This window comes from Oncorhynchus clarkii, chromosome 23 (assembly GCF_045791955.1).
Source record: "Oncorhynchus clarkii lewisi isolate Uvic-CL-2024 chromosome 23, UVic_Ocla_1.0, whole genome shotgun sequence".
In the NCBI taxonomy this organism is placed as follows: domain Eukaryota; kingdom Metazoa; phylum Chordata; class Actinopteri; order Salmoniformes; family Salmonidae; genus Oncorhynchus; species Oncorhynchus clarkii.
In genome coordinates, this window is record NC_092169.1 from 58300986 (window position 1) to 58318875 (window position 17890).

General features: G+C 43.8%; 1 protein-coding gene across 8 annotated transcripts in view; it reads right to left on the minus strand.

The window, feature by feature from the left end:
* The window catches only part of LOC139381119 (dedicator of cytokinesis 1), a 547069-nt gene that overhangs the window by 342099 nt on the left and 187080 nt on the right, over nucleotides 1–17890 (minus strand). For all 8 annotated transcript variants that reach the window (XM_071124416.1, XM_071124412.1, XM_071124414.1 and 5 more), the window contains exons 26-27: nucleotides 15609–15736; nucleotides 11643–11738 (exon numbers count right to left, since the gene is read on the minus strand). In XM_071124416.1, the coding sequence (XP_070980517.1) occupies nucleotides 11643–11738; nucleotides 15609–15736 (224 nt within the window). The remainder of the gene's footprint in view (nucleotides 1–11642; nucleotides 11739–15608; nucleotides 15737–17890) is intronic.

The window sequence follows — 17890 nt, forward strand, 5'->3', positions numbered from 1 at the left end:
GTACTGAATACAGCCAGTCTGTAGCCTTGGTGCAGTACTGAATACAGCCAATCTGTAGCCTTGGTACAGTACTGAATACAGCCAGTCTGTAGCCTTGGTACAGTACTGAATACAGCCAGTCTGTAGCCTTGGTACAGTACTGAATACAGCCAGTCTGTAGCCTTGGTACAGTACTGAATACAGCCAGACTGTAGCCTTGGTGCAGTACTGAATACAGCCAGTCTGTAGCCTTGGTGCAGTACTGAATACAGCCAGTCTGTAGCCTTGGTGCAGTACTGAATACAGCCAGTCTGTAGCCTTGGTGCAGTACTGAATACAGCCAGTCTGTAGCCTTGGTGCAGTACTGAATACAGCCAAACTGTAGCCTTGGTACAGTACTGAATACAGCCAGTCTGTAGCCTTGGTGCAGTACTGAATACAGCCAGTCTGTAGCCTTGGTGCAGTACTGAATACAGCCAGTCTGTAGCCTTGGTACAGTACTGAATACAGCCAGTCTGTAGCCTTGGTACAGTACTGAATACAGACAGTCTGTAGCCTTGGTACAGTACTGAATACAGCCAGTCTGTAGCCTTGGTACAGTACTGAATACAGCCAGTCTGTAGCCTTGGTACAGTACTGAATACAGCCAGTCTGTAGCCTTGGTACAGTACTGAATACAGCCAGTCTGTAGCCTTGGTACAGTACTGAATACAGCCAGTCTGTAGCCTTGGTACAGTACTGAATACAGCCAGTCTGTAGCCTTGGTACAGTACTGAATACAGCCAGTCTGTAGCCTTGGTACAGTACTGAATACAGACAGTCTGTAGCCTTGGTACAGTACTGAATACAGACAGTCTGTAGCCTTGGTACAGTACTGAATACAGCCAGTCTGTAGCCTTGGTACAGTACTGAATACAGCCAGTCTGTAGCCTTGGTACAGTACTGAATACAGACAGTCTGTAGCCTTGGTACAGTACTGAATACAGCCAGTCTGTAGCCTTGGTACAGTACTGAATACAGACAGTCTGTAGCCTTGGTGCAGTACTAATAAATGCTTTTTACTTCAACTTTTCAACAGATTCACTAATGATATTTTATAGCTTTTTTTCATTTAAATAAAATAAAAAAAACAGAACAACAACAAAAAAAGGACATTTAAAATGGAACCGTGTTTTTAAAAACACGACGAGACCCTTATTATCGTCAACAACCTCCACGGACAGTAATCATCCGTATCACGCAGCACAGAGGTACGTTGTGTTAGAAAGAGTGTACAGGGTGACATTTCTTTGATTATGTTGTACAGCATCTAATAGGGCTAATAACTTAAAACTGAGCAGGGCTTTACAGCGGCTAGATACATTACAGGAAGGACGTTATTAAGTGATTTTACAGGAAGGACGTTATTAAGTGATTTTACAGGAAGGACGTTATTAAGTGATTTTACAGGAAGGACGTTATTAAGTGATTTTACAGGAAGGACGTTATTAAGTGATTTTACAGGAAGGACGTTATTAAGTGATTTTACAGGAAGGACGTTATTAAGTGATTTTACAGGAAGGACGTTATTAAGTGATTTTACAGGAAGGACGTTATTAAGTGATTTTACAGGAAGGACGTTATTAAGTGATTTTACAGGAAGGACGTTATTAAGTGATTTTACAGGAAGGACGTTATTAAGTGATTTTACAGGAAGGACGTTATTAAGTGATTTTACAGGAAGGACGTTATTAAGTGATTTTACAGGAAGGACGTTATTAAGTGATTTTATAGGAACGACACTATTAAGTTGCAGAGTCCCGGATGAAGCCAAAACACGAACAGTGTTCAACGGAGACCTGTCAAAGTGGTTTGATTCAACTAAAGGGGCAAACAGATCATTCAACGCTACCAAACAACTCAACACCACACAATAACACTGCTGTTTAGGGAAGGTATACTACTGGTACAACGCTGTTATTAGTACTACTGGTTATATACTACTGGTACAATACTGGTATTAGTACTACTGGTGATATACTACTGGTACAATACTGGTATTAGTACTACTGGTTATATACTACTGGTACAATACTGGTATTATTACTACTGGTTATATACTACTGGTACAATACTGGTATTAGTACTACTGGTAGGGATGGTATACTACTGGTAGTAGTACTACTGGTTATATACTACTGGTACAACACTGGTATTAGTACTACTGGTTATATACTACTGGTACAATACTGGTATTAGTACTACTGGTTATATACTACTGGTACAATACTGGTATTAGTACTACTGGTTATATACTACTGGTACAATACTGGTAGTAGTACTACTGGTAGGGATGGCCTACTACTGGTATCATACTGGTACAATACTGGTATTAGTACTACTGGTAGGGATGGTATACTACTGGTATCATACTGGTACAATACTGGTATTAGTACTACTGGTAAGGATGGTATACTAATAGTATACTAATGGTATGATTGCTACTGGTATGGATGGAATACTACTGTAATACAACTGGTATACTACTGGATATGTTACTGGCCTTTGTACTGATATACTACTGGTATTAGTACTACTGGTATTAGTACTGATATACTACTGACATACTACTGGTATTAGTACTACATATATTAGTACTGATATACGACTGGTATTAGTACTGATATACTACTGGTATTAGTACTACATATATTAGTACTGATATACTACTGGCATTGGTAATACATATATTAGTACTGATATACGACTGGTATTAGTACTGATATACTACTGGTATTAGTACTACATATATTAGTACTGATATACTACTGGCATTAGTAATACATATATTAGTACTGATTTACGACTGGTATTAGTAATACATATATTAGTACTGATATACGACTGGTATTAGTACTGATATACTACTGGCATTAGTAATACATATATTAGTACTGATATACTACTGGCATTAGTAATACATATATTAGTACTGATATACGACTGGTATTAGTACTGATATACTACTGGCATTAGTAATACATATATTAGTACTGATATACTACTGGCATTAGTAATACATATATTAGTACTGATATACGACTGGTATTAGTACTGATATACTACTGGTATTAGTACTACATATATTAGTACTGATATACTACTGGCATTAGTAATACATATATTAGTACTGATATACTACTGGTATTAGTGCTGACATACTACTGGTATTAGTACTACATATATTAGTACTGATATACTACTGGCATTAGTAATACATATATTAGTACTGATATACTACTGGTATTAGTAATACATATATTAGTACTGATATACGACTGGTATTAGTGCTGATATACTACTGGTATTAGTACTACATATATTAGTACTGATATACGACTGGTATTAGTACTACATATATTAGTACTGATTTACGACTGGTATTAGTACTGATATACTACTGGTATTAGTACTACATATATTAGTGCTGATATACGACTGGTATTAGTACTACATATATTAGTACTGATATACGACTGGTATTAGTAATACATATATTAGTACTGATATACTACTGGTATTAGTAATACATATATTAGTACTGATATACTACTGGTATTAGTACTACATATATTAGTACTGATATACAACTGGTATTAGTACTGATATACTACTGGTATTAGTACTACATATATTAGTACTGATATACGACTGGTATTAGTGCTGACATATATTAGTACTGATATACGACTGGTATTAGTACTACATATATTAGTACTGATATACTACTGGTATTAGTACTGATATACGACTGGTATTAGTACTACATATATTAGTACTGATATACGACTGGTATTAGTACTACATATATTAGTACTGATATACGACTGGTATTAGTACTGATATACGACTGGTATTAGTACTACATATATTAGTACTGATATACGACTGGTATTAGTACTACATATATTAGTACTGATATACTACTGGTATTAGTACTGATATACGACTGGTATTAGTACTACATATATTAGTACTGATATACGACTGGTATTAGTACTACATATATTAGTACTGATATACGACTGGTATTAGTACTGATATACTACTGGTATTAGTACTACATAATACTGATGTATATATTCTATATTCTTCCTCAGCCAGCCCCCATGCACTCTCACTCTCTGCTTCCTGTTAGCTGATAAGTACTTCATTACCAGCACCACTCTCTCTCTCTGCTTCCTGTTAGCTGATAAGTACTTCATTACCAGCACCACTCTCTCTCTCTGCTTCCTGTTAGCTGATAAGTACTTCATTACCAGCACCACTCTCTCTCTCTCTGCTTCCTGTTAGCTGATAAGTACTTCATAACCAGCACCACTCTCTCTCTCTCTGCTTCCTGTTAGCTGATAAGTACTTCATTACCAGCACCACTCTCTCTCTCTCTGCTTCCTGTTAGCTGATAAGTACTTCATAACCAGCACCACTCTCTCTCTCTGCTTCCTGTTAGCTGATAAGTACTTCATAACCAGCACCACTCTCACTCTCTGCTTCCTGTTAGCTGATAAGTACTTCATAACCAGCACCACTCTCTCTCTCTCTGCTTCCTGTTAGCTGATAAGTACTTCATAACCAGCACCACTCTCTCTCTCTGCTTCCTGTTAGCTGATAAGTACTTCATTACCAGCACCACTCTCTCTTGTATTATGGAAGGAGGGTGGGATTCTCCTCCAATAGTTGTACTGTAGCATAAACCATATAAATATGTGCTCATCTGTACGTACACCTTAAAAGAAGTGCAATTGATTTACTTACTATGTGCAATACTGTGTATTTTATACTGTTTTTAAAATATCAAAAACTGAATTTAATATACAAAAAAATAAAATGTGAAAAATTAGCAGTGTGTTCATGAAGGTCATTACAAAACAAAGATCTCAACATGACATAGAAACACAAATAAACAAAGATCTCAACATGACATAGAAACACACAGTAACAAAGATCTCAACATGACACAGAAACACACAGAAACAAAGATCTCAACATGACAGAGGAAAAACACAGAAACAAAGATCTCAACATGACATAGAAACACACAGAAACAAAGACCTCAACATGACAGAGGAAAAACACAGAAACAAAGACCTCAACATGACATAGAAACACACAGAAACAAAGATCTCAACATGACATAGAAACACACAGAAACAAAGATCTCAACATGACAGAGAAACACACAGAAACAAAGATCTCAACATGACAGAAAGAGAACACACCTGCATTTTTGGAACATAGGAGGGGAGAACATACAGTTGAAGTCGAAAATGTACATACACTTCGGTTGGAGACATTACAACTTGTTTTTCAACCACTCCACACATCTCTCGTTAACAAACTATGGTTTTGGCAAGTCGGTTAGGACATCTACTTTGTGAATGACACAAGTCATTTTTCCAACAATTGTTTACAGACAGATTATTTCACTTATAATTCACTATCACAATTTCAGTGGGTCAGAAGACAACTATACACTAAGTTGACTGTGCCTTTAAACAGCTTGGAAAATTACAGAAAATGTCATGGCTTTAGAAGCTTCTGATAGGCTAATTGACTTCTGATAGGCTAATAACATGAGTCAATTGGAGGTGTACCTGTGGATGTATTTCAAGGCCTACCTTCAAACTCAGTGCCTCTTTGCTTGACATCATGTGAAAATCAAAAGAAATCAGCCAAGACCTCAGAAAAAAAAGAATTGTAGACCTCCACAAGTCTGGTTCATTCTTGGGAGAAATTTCCAAACGCCTGAAGGTACCACGTTCATCTGTACAAACAATAGTACACAAGTATATACATCATGGGACCATGCAGCCATCACACCGCTCAGGAAGGAGACTCGTTCTGTCTCCTAGAGATGAACATACTTCGGTGCGAAAAGTACAAATCAATCCCAGAATAACAGCAAAGGACCTTGTAAAGATGCTGGAGGAAACAGGTACAAAAGTATCTATATCCACAGTAAAAATGAGTCCTATATCAACAGAACCTGAAAGGCCGCTCAGCAAGGAAGAAGCCACTGATCCAAAACCTCCATAAAAAAGTAATGCACATGGGGACAAAGACTGTACTTTTTGGAGAAATGTCCTCCTGGTCTGATGAAATAAAAATAGAACTGTTTGGCCACAACGACCATCGTTATGTTTGGAGGAAAAAGGGGGAGTCTTGCAAGCCGAAGAACACCATTTAGTGACAAACCGTGAAGCACGGGGTTGGCGGCATCATATATAACGTTCACTACTGATATGTTCTAGGGGACATTTTGAGACCTCAAGGTGCATCAGGTACTGGCTGGGATGTTTAACAACGGCATGCCCATCTTTTAGTGACAAATTACACCAGTCACTCAAACCATTTCTAAAGTCTAAATAGCCCACACATGAGATGAGCCACGCATTTAACTAGGCAAGTCAGTTAAGAACAGATTCTTATTTTCAATGACGGTGGGTTAACTGCCTGTGCAGAACGACAGATTTGTACCTTGTCAGCTCGGAGATTTGAACTTGCAACCTTCTGGTTACTAGTCCAACGCTCTAACCACTAGACTACCCTGCCGCCCCAATAGTAAATGGTTTATAAGTACATACATCTTATGAATGTTCTTACCAATCATTATTATTTATTGTTCATGAACCTTTACTTCACCAGGTCAAATCCCATTGAGACTAACAACCTATTTTCAGGAGACCTGGCAAGAAGGTAAAACATGGAAACAGCAGCGAGTCCATAAAACATGACAGAGATATACAGAATACACACAAGACAAAGTATCACAGGTTGAAGATTAGAAACGACTGCAGTTATCACAAACAGTGTTGTCGATCAGAGTCTTAAAAACAGACAAGGACACTAACTCTCGTAACTTTACAATCTTCAGAAGCATGTTCCAGGATGAAGGGGCATTATGGGAAAAACATATTTATTTTTCCCACCCCCATCTCAGTTCTAGCCTTTGGAACAGACAAGGAAATACATCAAAATGTGGTTTATAAATGTGTGAATAACTATCTTAATGACGTAATGATTAATAAATTAATAAACAATGTACTAATCCATTGTAAATGTTATATTATGTGGTGTTGGTCGGTATTGATAGAGATACTAGGAATACGATGCAGGTTTTAATACCAACTGACACAGCAGGCAGCTGGAAGACGGGTCTAGAAAGGACTACACGTTGTGTGTTCATCTCTACGAGGGAACGCAGGGCGCTGCTCGTCTGCATCAAGACATTATGATGCAGCGCCATATCTCACTATGATTCTGCTTTCTATGTGTGTCCTGCTGCAGTACTGTGGGTAGCGTGAAGTGGTGGAGGACAGACAGGCTGTATTACAATCAGGACTACAGACAGGCTGTATTACAATCAGGACTACAGACAGGCTGTATTACAATCAGGACTACAGACAGGCTGTATTACAATCAGGACTACAGACAGGCTGTATTACAATCAGGACTACAGACAGGCTGTATTACAATCAGGATGGAATCAGAGCTGTATTAAACTGAGGATGGAATCAGAGCTGAATTAAACTGAGGATGGAATCAGAGCTGTATTAAACTGAGGATGGAATCAGAGCTGTAATAAACTGAGGATGGAATCAGAGCTGTATTACAATCAGGATGGACCAGAGCTGTATTACACTCAGGATGGAATCAGAGCTGAATTAAACTGAGGATGGAATCAGAGCTGTATTAAACTGAGGATGGAACAGAGCTGTAATAAACTGAGGATGGAATCAGAGCTGTATTAAACTGAGGATGGAATCAGAGCTGTATTAAACTGAGGATGGAATCAGAGCTGTATTACACTGAGGATGGAATCAGAGCTGAATTAAACTGAGGATGGAATCAGAGCTGAATTAAACTGAGGATGGAATCAGAGCTGAATTAAACTGAGGATGGAATCAGAGCTGTAATAAACTGAGGATGGAGAGAGGCAGAATGAGAGGGGAGAGAGAGGGAGAATGAGAGGGGAGAGAGAGGGAGAATGAGAGGGGAGAGAGAGGGAGAATGAGAGGGGAGAGAGGGAGAATGAGACGGGAGGGAGAGGGAGAATGAGAGGGGAGAGAGAGGGAGAATGAGAGGGGAGAGAGAGGGAGAATGAGAGGGGAGAGAGAGGCAGAATAGAGACATTTAAAGGATAAATGTACATCTAAGTGGCTTCCTGCAACTCAGCTCAGAAGAACAAGGTCAGTTAGATGCAGTCAGTCTAACTGGGTCTCGGGTCTGTTCGAAAGTCAAGCCTGTTCTTATTGATCATTACATAATAACAGACCTACTGCTTTAAATGCAACGACGGACAGCAGCTCACAGAGACAGAGGGCTGGGAGTTGAGGCTCACACACAGGTCTCTAAGGAGAGACAGTCAGACTGTAGTGGGGTTAAGAGACAGCAGCTCACAGAGACAGAGGGCTGGGAGTTGAGGCTCACACACAGGTCTCTAAGGAGAGGCAGTCAGACTGTAGTGGGGTTAAGAGACAGCAGCTCACAGAGACAGAGGGCTGGGAGTTGAGGCTCACACACAGGTCTCTATGGAGAGACAGTCAGACTGTAGTGGGGTTAAGAGACAGCAGCTCACAGAGACAGAGGGCTGGGAGTTGAGGCTCACACACAGGTCTCTAAGGAGAGGCAGTCAAGACTGTAGTGGGGTTAAGAGACAGCAGCTCACAGAGACAGAGGGCTGGGAGTTGAGGCTCACACACAGGTCTCCAAGGAGAGACAGTCAGACTGTAGTGGGGTTAAGAGACAGCAGCTCACAGAGACAGATGGCTGGGAGTTGAGGCTCACACACAGGTCTCCAAGGAGAGACAGTCAGACTGTAGTGGGGTTAAGAGACAGCAGCTCACAGAGACAGAGGGCTGGGAGTTGAGGCTCACACACAGGTCTCTCAGGAGAGACCGTCAGACTGTAGTGGGGTTAAGAGACAGCAGCTCACAGAGACAGAGGGCTGGGAGTTGAGGCTCACACACAGGTCTCTCAGGAGAGACCGTCAGACTGTAGTGGGGTTAAGAGACAGCAGCTCACAGAGACAGAGGGCTGGGAGTTGAGGCTCACACACAGGTCTCTAAGGAGAGGCAGTCAGACTGTAGTGGGGTTAAGAGACAGCAGCTCACAGAGACAGAGGGCTGGGAGTTGAGGCTCACACACAGGTCTCTAAGGAGAGGCAGTCAGAATGTAGTGGGGTTAAGAGACAGCAGCTCACAGAGACAGAGGGCTGGGAGTTGAGGCTCACACACAGGTCTCTATGGAGAGACAGTCAGACTGTAGTGGGGTTAAGGTGGGTCTCTAAGGAGAGACAGTCAGACTGTAGTGGGGTTGAGGTAGGTCTCTAAGGAGAGACCGTCAGACTGTAGAGGGGTTAATGTAGGTCTCTAAGGAGAGACAGTCAGACTGTAGTGGGGTTGAGGTAGGTCTCTAAGAGACAGTCAGACTGTAGTGGGGTTAAGGTAGGTATCTAAGAGACAGTCAGACTGTAGTGGGGTTAAGGTAGGTCTCTAAGGAGAGACAGTCAGAGTGTAGTGGGGTTAAGGTAGGTCTCTAAGAGACAGTCAGACTGTAGTGGGGTTAAGGTAGGTCTCTAAGGAGAGGCAGTCAGACTGTAGTGGGGTTGAGGTAGGTCTCTAAGGAGAGGCAGTCAGACTGTAGTGGGGTTAAGGTAGGTCTCTAAGGAGAGGCAGTCAGACTGTAGTGGGGTTAAGGTAGGTCTCTAAGGAGAGACAGTCAGACTGTAGTGGGGTTAAGGTAGGTCTCTAAGGAGAGACAGTCAGACTGTAGTGGGGTTGAGGTAGGTATCTAAGGAGAGACAGTCAGACTGTAATGGGGTTAAGGTAGGTCTCTAAGAGACAGTCAGACTGTAATGGGGTTAAGGTAGGTCTCTAAGAGACAGTCAGACTGTAGTGGGGTTAAGGTAGGTCTCTAAGGAGAGGCAGTCAGACTGTAGTGGGGTTGAGGTAGGTCTCTAAGGAGAGGCAGTCAGACTGTAGTGGGGTTAAGGTAGGTCTCTAAGGAGAGGAAGTCAGACTGTAGTGGGGTTGAGGTAGGTCTCTAAGGAGAGGCAGTCAGACTGTAGTGGGGTTAAGGTAGGTCTCTAAGGAGAGACAGTCAGACTGTAGTGGGGTTGAGGTAGGTATCTAAGGAGAGACAGTCAGACTGTAATGGGGTTAAGGTAGGTCTCTAAGAGACAGTCAGACTGTAGTGGGGTTAAGGTAGGTCTCTAAGGAGAGGCAGTCAGACTGTAGTGGGGTTGAGGTAGGTCTCTAAGGAGAGGCAGTCAGACTGTAGTGGGGTTGAGGTAGGTCTCTAAGGAGAGGCAGTCAGACTGTAGTGGGGTTAAGGTAGGTCTCTAAGGAGAGGCAGTCAGACTGTAGTGGGGTTAAGGTAGGTCTCTAAGGATAGACAGTCAGACTGTAGTGGGTTAAGGTAGGTCTCTAAGGAGAGACCGTCAGACTGTAGTGGGGTTGAGGTAGGTCTCTAAAGAGACAGTCAGACTGTAGTGGGGTTAAGGTAGGTCTCTAAGAGACAGTCAGACTGTAGTGGGGTTAAGGTAGGTCTCTAAGAGACAGTCAGACTGTAGTGGGGTTAAGGTAGGTCTCTAAGAGACAGTCAGACTGTAGTGGGGTTAAGGTAGGTCTCTAAGAGACAGTCAGACTGTAGTGGGGTTAAGGTAGGTCTCTAAGGAGAGACAGTCAGACTGTAGTGGGGTTGAGGTAGGTCTCTAAAGAGAGACAGTCAGCCTCGTGTAAATGGATGAGTGCCCTGTCGCGGCGGGAGGAGCGTCGTCAGGATGACGGCACAGTTACAGAATGATTTACCAGTGAATTAATTGTCTCGGAGTTCCAGCTGAGAGGATGATTGGCTCGGCCTCAGTGTCACAGAACCAGTGTGCCAAATGGAACCCTGTTCCCCAAATAGAACCACTACTTTAGACCACAGCCCTATAGGAGGCCAATGGGACATAGTGTACCATTCAGGACAAAGAGAATCCACTGATTAGATAACTCACAGAGAACCTTCATGGGTATGGCTTTAGGAACGCTGTCTGTATTAGGTGACGGAACACACACACACACGGAACACACACACGGAACATACACAACACACACACGGTACACACACACACACGGTACACACACACACACGGTACACACACACACGGTACACACACACACGGTACACACACACACGGTACACACACACACACACGGTACACACACACACGGTACACACACACACGGTACACACACACACACGGTACACACGCGGTACACACACACACGGTACACACACACTGAAATATGCCATGTCGGGGCTCATCAAGCAGATGAGAGCAGTGAGGCAGATCAAGGGAACCTTTGGACTGAATCTACATGAAGCTGTGTGAGTCCCCTCGACTCACTTACAACACGGTTTCTATCGCTCTGTGGTGCTGTGGATTGAAGTTGATGTCGCAGAGGGACGATTAGAGTTGCACAATTCTAGAAACTTTTATCAGAAGTTGCCAGGGGTTTTCCTGAAATCCTGGTTGTCAGATTCACAGACACAGTAGAGTAGGCAAGAAGAAGTAGGAAGAGAGTTTTAGGAGGTTCACAAGGTTGGTTTGGGAGGTTTGACGAAGAGTCACTTACAATGAGAGGAGAGTCTCTGCCCATGGAGATGACTGTTCTGTTGACGGTCCTCAGGAGCTTCTCCATGATGATCTGGACATGCCACTGAGTAGGACCCTGGACACAAGGAGGAGGAAGAGGAGGAGGAGGAGGAGAGGAGGAGGAGGAGAAAGAGGAGGCGAAAGAGGAGGAGGAGGGAGGAGGAGGATGAGGATTATGAGGAGGAGGAGAAAGAGGAAGAGGAGGAGAAAGAGGAGGAGGAGGAGGAGGAAAAGAAAGAGGAGGATGAGGAGGAGAAAGAGGAGGATGAGGAGGAGAAAGAGGAGGAGGAGAAAGAGGAGGAGGATGAGGAGAAAGAGGAGGATGAGGAGAAATAGGAGAAAGAGGAGGATGAGGATGAGGATGAGGAGAAATAGGAGAAAGAGGAGGAGGAGGAGAAAGAGGAGGATGAGGAGGAGGAGGAAGACAAGAGATTATGTTAGGCTGATATTTCACTGAGGAAATCTATAGACTCAGAATGTTTTCAACAGTGTATGTCGATATTTATCAAACTGGCTAGTTTGGTTCCTGGATGCTAATTGGCTGAAACAGTAGTTCAACTGTGCGTATATCAGACAATATATAACGGGTATGATGCAAACATGCTTGTTTTATGTCGGTTAACCAGTTTATAACAGCAATAAGGCACCTTGTGGTTTGTGATATATTTAAGCAGTAAGGCATGAGGGGGTGTGGTATATCGCCAATATACCACTGCTAAGGGCGGTTCTTAAGCACGAAGCAACGCGGAGTGCCTGGATACACCTGTTAGCTGTGGTATACTGACCATATATCACAACCCCGAGGAGCCTTATTGCTGTTATAAACTGGCTACCAACGTAATTAGAGCAGGGGAAAAAAATTATTTAACTAGGCAAGTCAGTTAAGAACAAACTCTTATTTACAATGACGGCCTACCGGGGAACACTGCCTTGTTCAGGGGGAACAAGAGAGGCCTCTCAGCTGAGAGGATGATTGGCTCGGCCTCAGTGTCACAGAACAACAGATTTTTACCTTGTCAGCTCAGAGATTCCATCTTGCAACCTTTCGGTTACTAGTCCAACGCTCTAACCACTAGACTACCCTGCCGCCCCCATTTTGACTTGGGCTTGGGGTTGTTGTCTTGATGGAAGATCTACTCGGGGCCCATTTTCAGGCAACCACGTTTTGGGCTAAAATGTCCTGGTACTTGGTAAAGTTCATGATGTTGTTGACCTTAAACAAGACCCCCAGGACCAGTGGAAGCAAAATAGCCCCATAACATCAATGACCCACTACCATATTCTACCATAACATCAATGACCCACTACCATATTTTACCATAACATCAATGACCCACCACCATATTCTACCATAACATCAATGACCCACCACCATATTCTACCATAACATCAATGACCCACTACCATATTCTACCATAACATCAATGACCCACTACCATATTTTACCATAACATCAATGACCCACTACCATATTCTACCATAACATCAATGACCCACCACCATATTCTACCATAACATCACCACCATATTCTACCATAACATCACCACCATATTCTACCATAACATCAATGACCCACTACCATATTTTACCATAACATCAATGACCCACTACCATATTCTACCATAACATCAATGACCCACCACCATATTCTACCATAACATCAATGACCCACCACCATATTCTACCATAACATCACCACCATATTCTACCATAACATCACCACCATATTCTACCATAACATCAATGACCCACCACCATATTCTACCATAACATCACCACCATATTCTACCAGAACATCATTAATCCACCACCATATTCTACCAGAACATCACCACCATATTTTACCATAACATCAATGACCCGCTACCATATTATACCATAACATCAATGATCCACTACCATATTTTACAGTAGGTATGAGGTATTTTTCTGACATAAATGTCATTTTTTTAGACGGCAAACCCACCACTAAGTGTGCGTGGCCAAATAGCTCTATTTCCAAGTCATCTGACCACAGCAGCACCTGGAGTTTGCGAAGAAGCCACTGTGACATCACAGACCAATCAGAATCTAATCTCTTTGGCATTTCCTACCCCTTCATTATCTCAGCCAATCATGGCTAGCCAGGAGGAAGAAGGGCACAGCGGGCAGGCAGAGCAGGGATCTGGGAAGTCTGTGGAGGAATCCATCTAAGACAGGGGCACGCTAGCTACCAGCTTCCACCACACCCAAAACATTCAATAATTCACAGCACTATTTTCACACACACACACACACACACACACACACACACACACACACACACACACACACACACACACACACACACACACACACACACACACACACACACACACACACACACACACACACACACACACACACACACACACACACACACACACACACGGATAAGCATCACTCCATCTCCAATCTTTAAAGGTAGTATCTGATCTCTCCTCTCAATGAGTCAGGTATGACGCATGACATTATGCAACCCCAAGAGTTCTGGACTCTCTCTCCTGTTTCTACACCATCTCTGACGTCACTCTGTCTTTTGACAACAACTAATGGAGTTCAGGGCTGAATTCATATCACACGGAGTGTAAGAATGAGTGCAGGGAACGGTTGGAGAGAAAAAAACTGCTATTGAGCGATGGTTCTCTCTGTATTGAATTATGGGAGCTCTGCCAATGAAAACAACTCCATTATTGAAGGAAAGGCTACATGAAATGATCATTTGTTTCTGATATGGAAAGTGGATTACAGCAACTATATCAGACACTCTGTAGTGCAGGGCGTTGACACACAACAGACATCCCATCTAGCAGTCGCACAACTGATTTTCACTATCACCTTATATTGACTGGAGTGGATGGTGGAGAGTCGACTTAGTGGAGATCAATATTAGATTTAGTAGAGTGGACTAACAGAATATCAATATTATATTTAGTAGAGTGGACTTAGTGGAGACTAATGTTATATTTAGTAGAGTGGACTTAGTGGAGATCCTAATTATATTTAGTAGAGTGGACTTAGTGGAGATCCTAATTATATTTAGTAGAGTGGACTTAGTGGAGATCAATGTTATATTTAGTAGAGTGGACTTAGTGGAGATCCTAATTATATTTAGTAGAGTGGACTTAGTGGAGATCAATGTTATATTTAGTAGAGTGGACTTAGTGGAGATCCTAATTATATTTAGTAGAGTGGACTTAGTGGAGATCAATGTTATATTTAGTAGAGTGGTCTTAGTGGAGATCCTAATTATATTTAGTAGAGTGGACAGAAAAACAAATATGGGGATGAGGTAGGTAGTTGGTTGGGTTATTTACAGATGGGCTGTGTACAGGTGTTTGGGACCTTGAGCGTGGCTGAGGTGCACCCGTGACCAGCTCGGAAACCTGATTACATAGCGGATTAAATACGGTGGGATTCGAGATGGTCGATGATCTGACAGGTCCTAGATCAAATTGTACAGACAGGTCCTAGATCAGATTGTACGGACAGGTCCTAGATTGTACGGACAGGTCCTAGATCAGATTGTACGGACAGGTCCTAGATCAGATAGTACGGACAGGTCCTAGATCAGATAGTACGGACAGGTCCTAGATCACCACTAGTCTGAGCCACTTTGCGGTGACAGGCCCTCTTGTGGATCATGGGTCTGAATATAGGGGACAGTATAGAACAGAGGGGTCTGAATATAGGACACACTATAGAACAGAGGGGTCTGAATATAGGACACTATAGAACAGAGGGGTCTGAATATAGGACACACTATAGAACAGAGGGGTCTGAATATAGGGGACAGTATAGAACAGAGGTAGTGGTGTGTGTGTGTGTGTGTTCCTCACCACATCCTTCCTGTAGAGGACCTCTAGTATGTTACTCAGCAGCTGACAGTAGTAGCTGTGTGTGTGTGTGTGTGTGTATGTTCCTCACCACATCCTTCCTGTAGAGGACCTCTAGTATGTTACTCAGCAGCTGACAGCAGGCCTCCAGTTCCTCCTGGTTCTCTAGATGAAACTTCAGCTGTTCTGTCATCAGAGGAAGCAGGATCTCCCGGCAGTCTGCAGGAAACATACAGTACCAATCAATCAACCCATCCGACTACCCATCCATCCATCCATCCATCCATCCATCCATCTACCCACCCATCCATCCATCTACCCATCCAACTACCCATCCATCCATCCATCTACCCACCCATCCATCCAACTACCCATCCATCCATCCATCCATCTACCCACCCATCCATCCATCTACCCACCCATCCATCCATCTACCCATCCATCCATCCATCTACCCATCCATCCATCCATCCACCCACCCATCCATCTACCCATCCATCCATCCATCTACCTACCCACCCATCCATCCATCTACCCACCCATCTACCCACCCATCCATCTACCCATCCATCTACCCACCCATCCATCTACCCATCCATCCATCCATCTACCCACCCATCCATACATCTACCCATCCATCCATCCATCTACCCATCCATCCATCTACCCACCCATCCATCCATCTACCCACCCATCCATCCATCTACCCACCCATCCATCCATCTACCCACCCATCCATCCATCTACCTACCCATCCATCCATCTATCTACCTACCCATCCATCCATCCATCCATCCATCCATCCATCTACCCACCCATCCATCCACCCACCCATCCATCCATCTACCCACCCATCCATCTACCCACCCATCAATCTACCCACCCATCAATCTACCCACCCATCCATCCATCGACCCATCCATCTACCCACACATCCATCTACCCATCCATCTACCCACCCATCCATCCATCCATCTACCCATCCAACTACCCACCCACCCATCCAACTACCCACCCACCCATCCATCTACCCACCCATCCATCCATCCATCTACCCATCCAACTACCCACCCACCCATCCATCCATCTACCCATCCAACAATCCATCTACCCATCCATCCATCTACCTACCCATCCATCCACCTACCCATCCATCCATCCATCTACCTACCCATCCATCCAACTACCCACCCACCCATCAATCTACCCACCCATCCATCCATACATACATCTACCCATCCAACTACCCACCCACCCATACATCCATCTACCCATCCATCCATCCATCCATCTACCTACCCATCTATCCACCTACCCATCCATCCATCCATCTACCTACCCATCCATCCAACTACGCACCCACCCATCCATCTACCTACCCATCCATCCACCTACCCATCCATCCATCCATCTACCCACCCACCCACCCATCCACCTACCCATCCATCCATCCATCTACCTACCCACCCATCCAACTACCCACCCACCCATCCATCTACCCACCCATCCATCCATCCATCTACCCATCCAACTACCCACCCATCCATCCATCCATCTACCCACCCACCCATCCAACTACCCACACACCCATCCATCTACCCATCCAACCATCCATCTACCCATCCATCCATCCATCTACCTACCCATCCATCCACCTACCCATCCATCCATCCATCTACCCACCCACCCACCCATCCATCTACCCATCCATTCATCCATCTACCTACCCATCCATCCACCTACCAATCCATCCATCCATCCATCTTCCCACCCACCCACCCATCCATCTACCCATCCCACCCATCCACCTACCTACCCATCCATCCACCTACCCATCCATCCATCCATCTACCCACCCACCCACCCAATTATCTACCCATCCATTCATCCATCTACCTACCCATCCATCCACCTACCCATCCATCCATCCATCTACCCATCCAACAATCCATCTACCCATCCATCCATCTACCTACCCATCCATCCACCTACCCATCCATCCATCCATCTACCTACCCATCCATCCAACTACGCACCCACCCATCCATCTACCTACCCATCCATCCACCTACCCATCCATCCATCCATCTACCCACCCACCCACCCATCCACCTACCCATCCATCCATCCATCTACCTACCCACCCATCCAACTACCCACCCACCCATCCATCTACCCACCCATCCATCCATCCATCTACCCATCCAACTACCCACCCATCCATCCATCCATCTACCCACCCACCCATCCAACTACCCACACACCCATCCATCTACCCATCCAACCATCCATCTACCCATCCATCCATCCATCTACCTACCCATCCATCCACCTACCCATCCATCCATCCATCTACCCACCCACCCACCCATC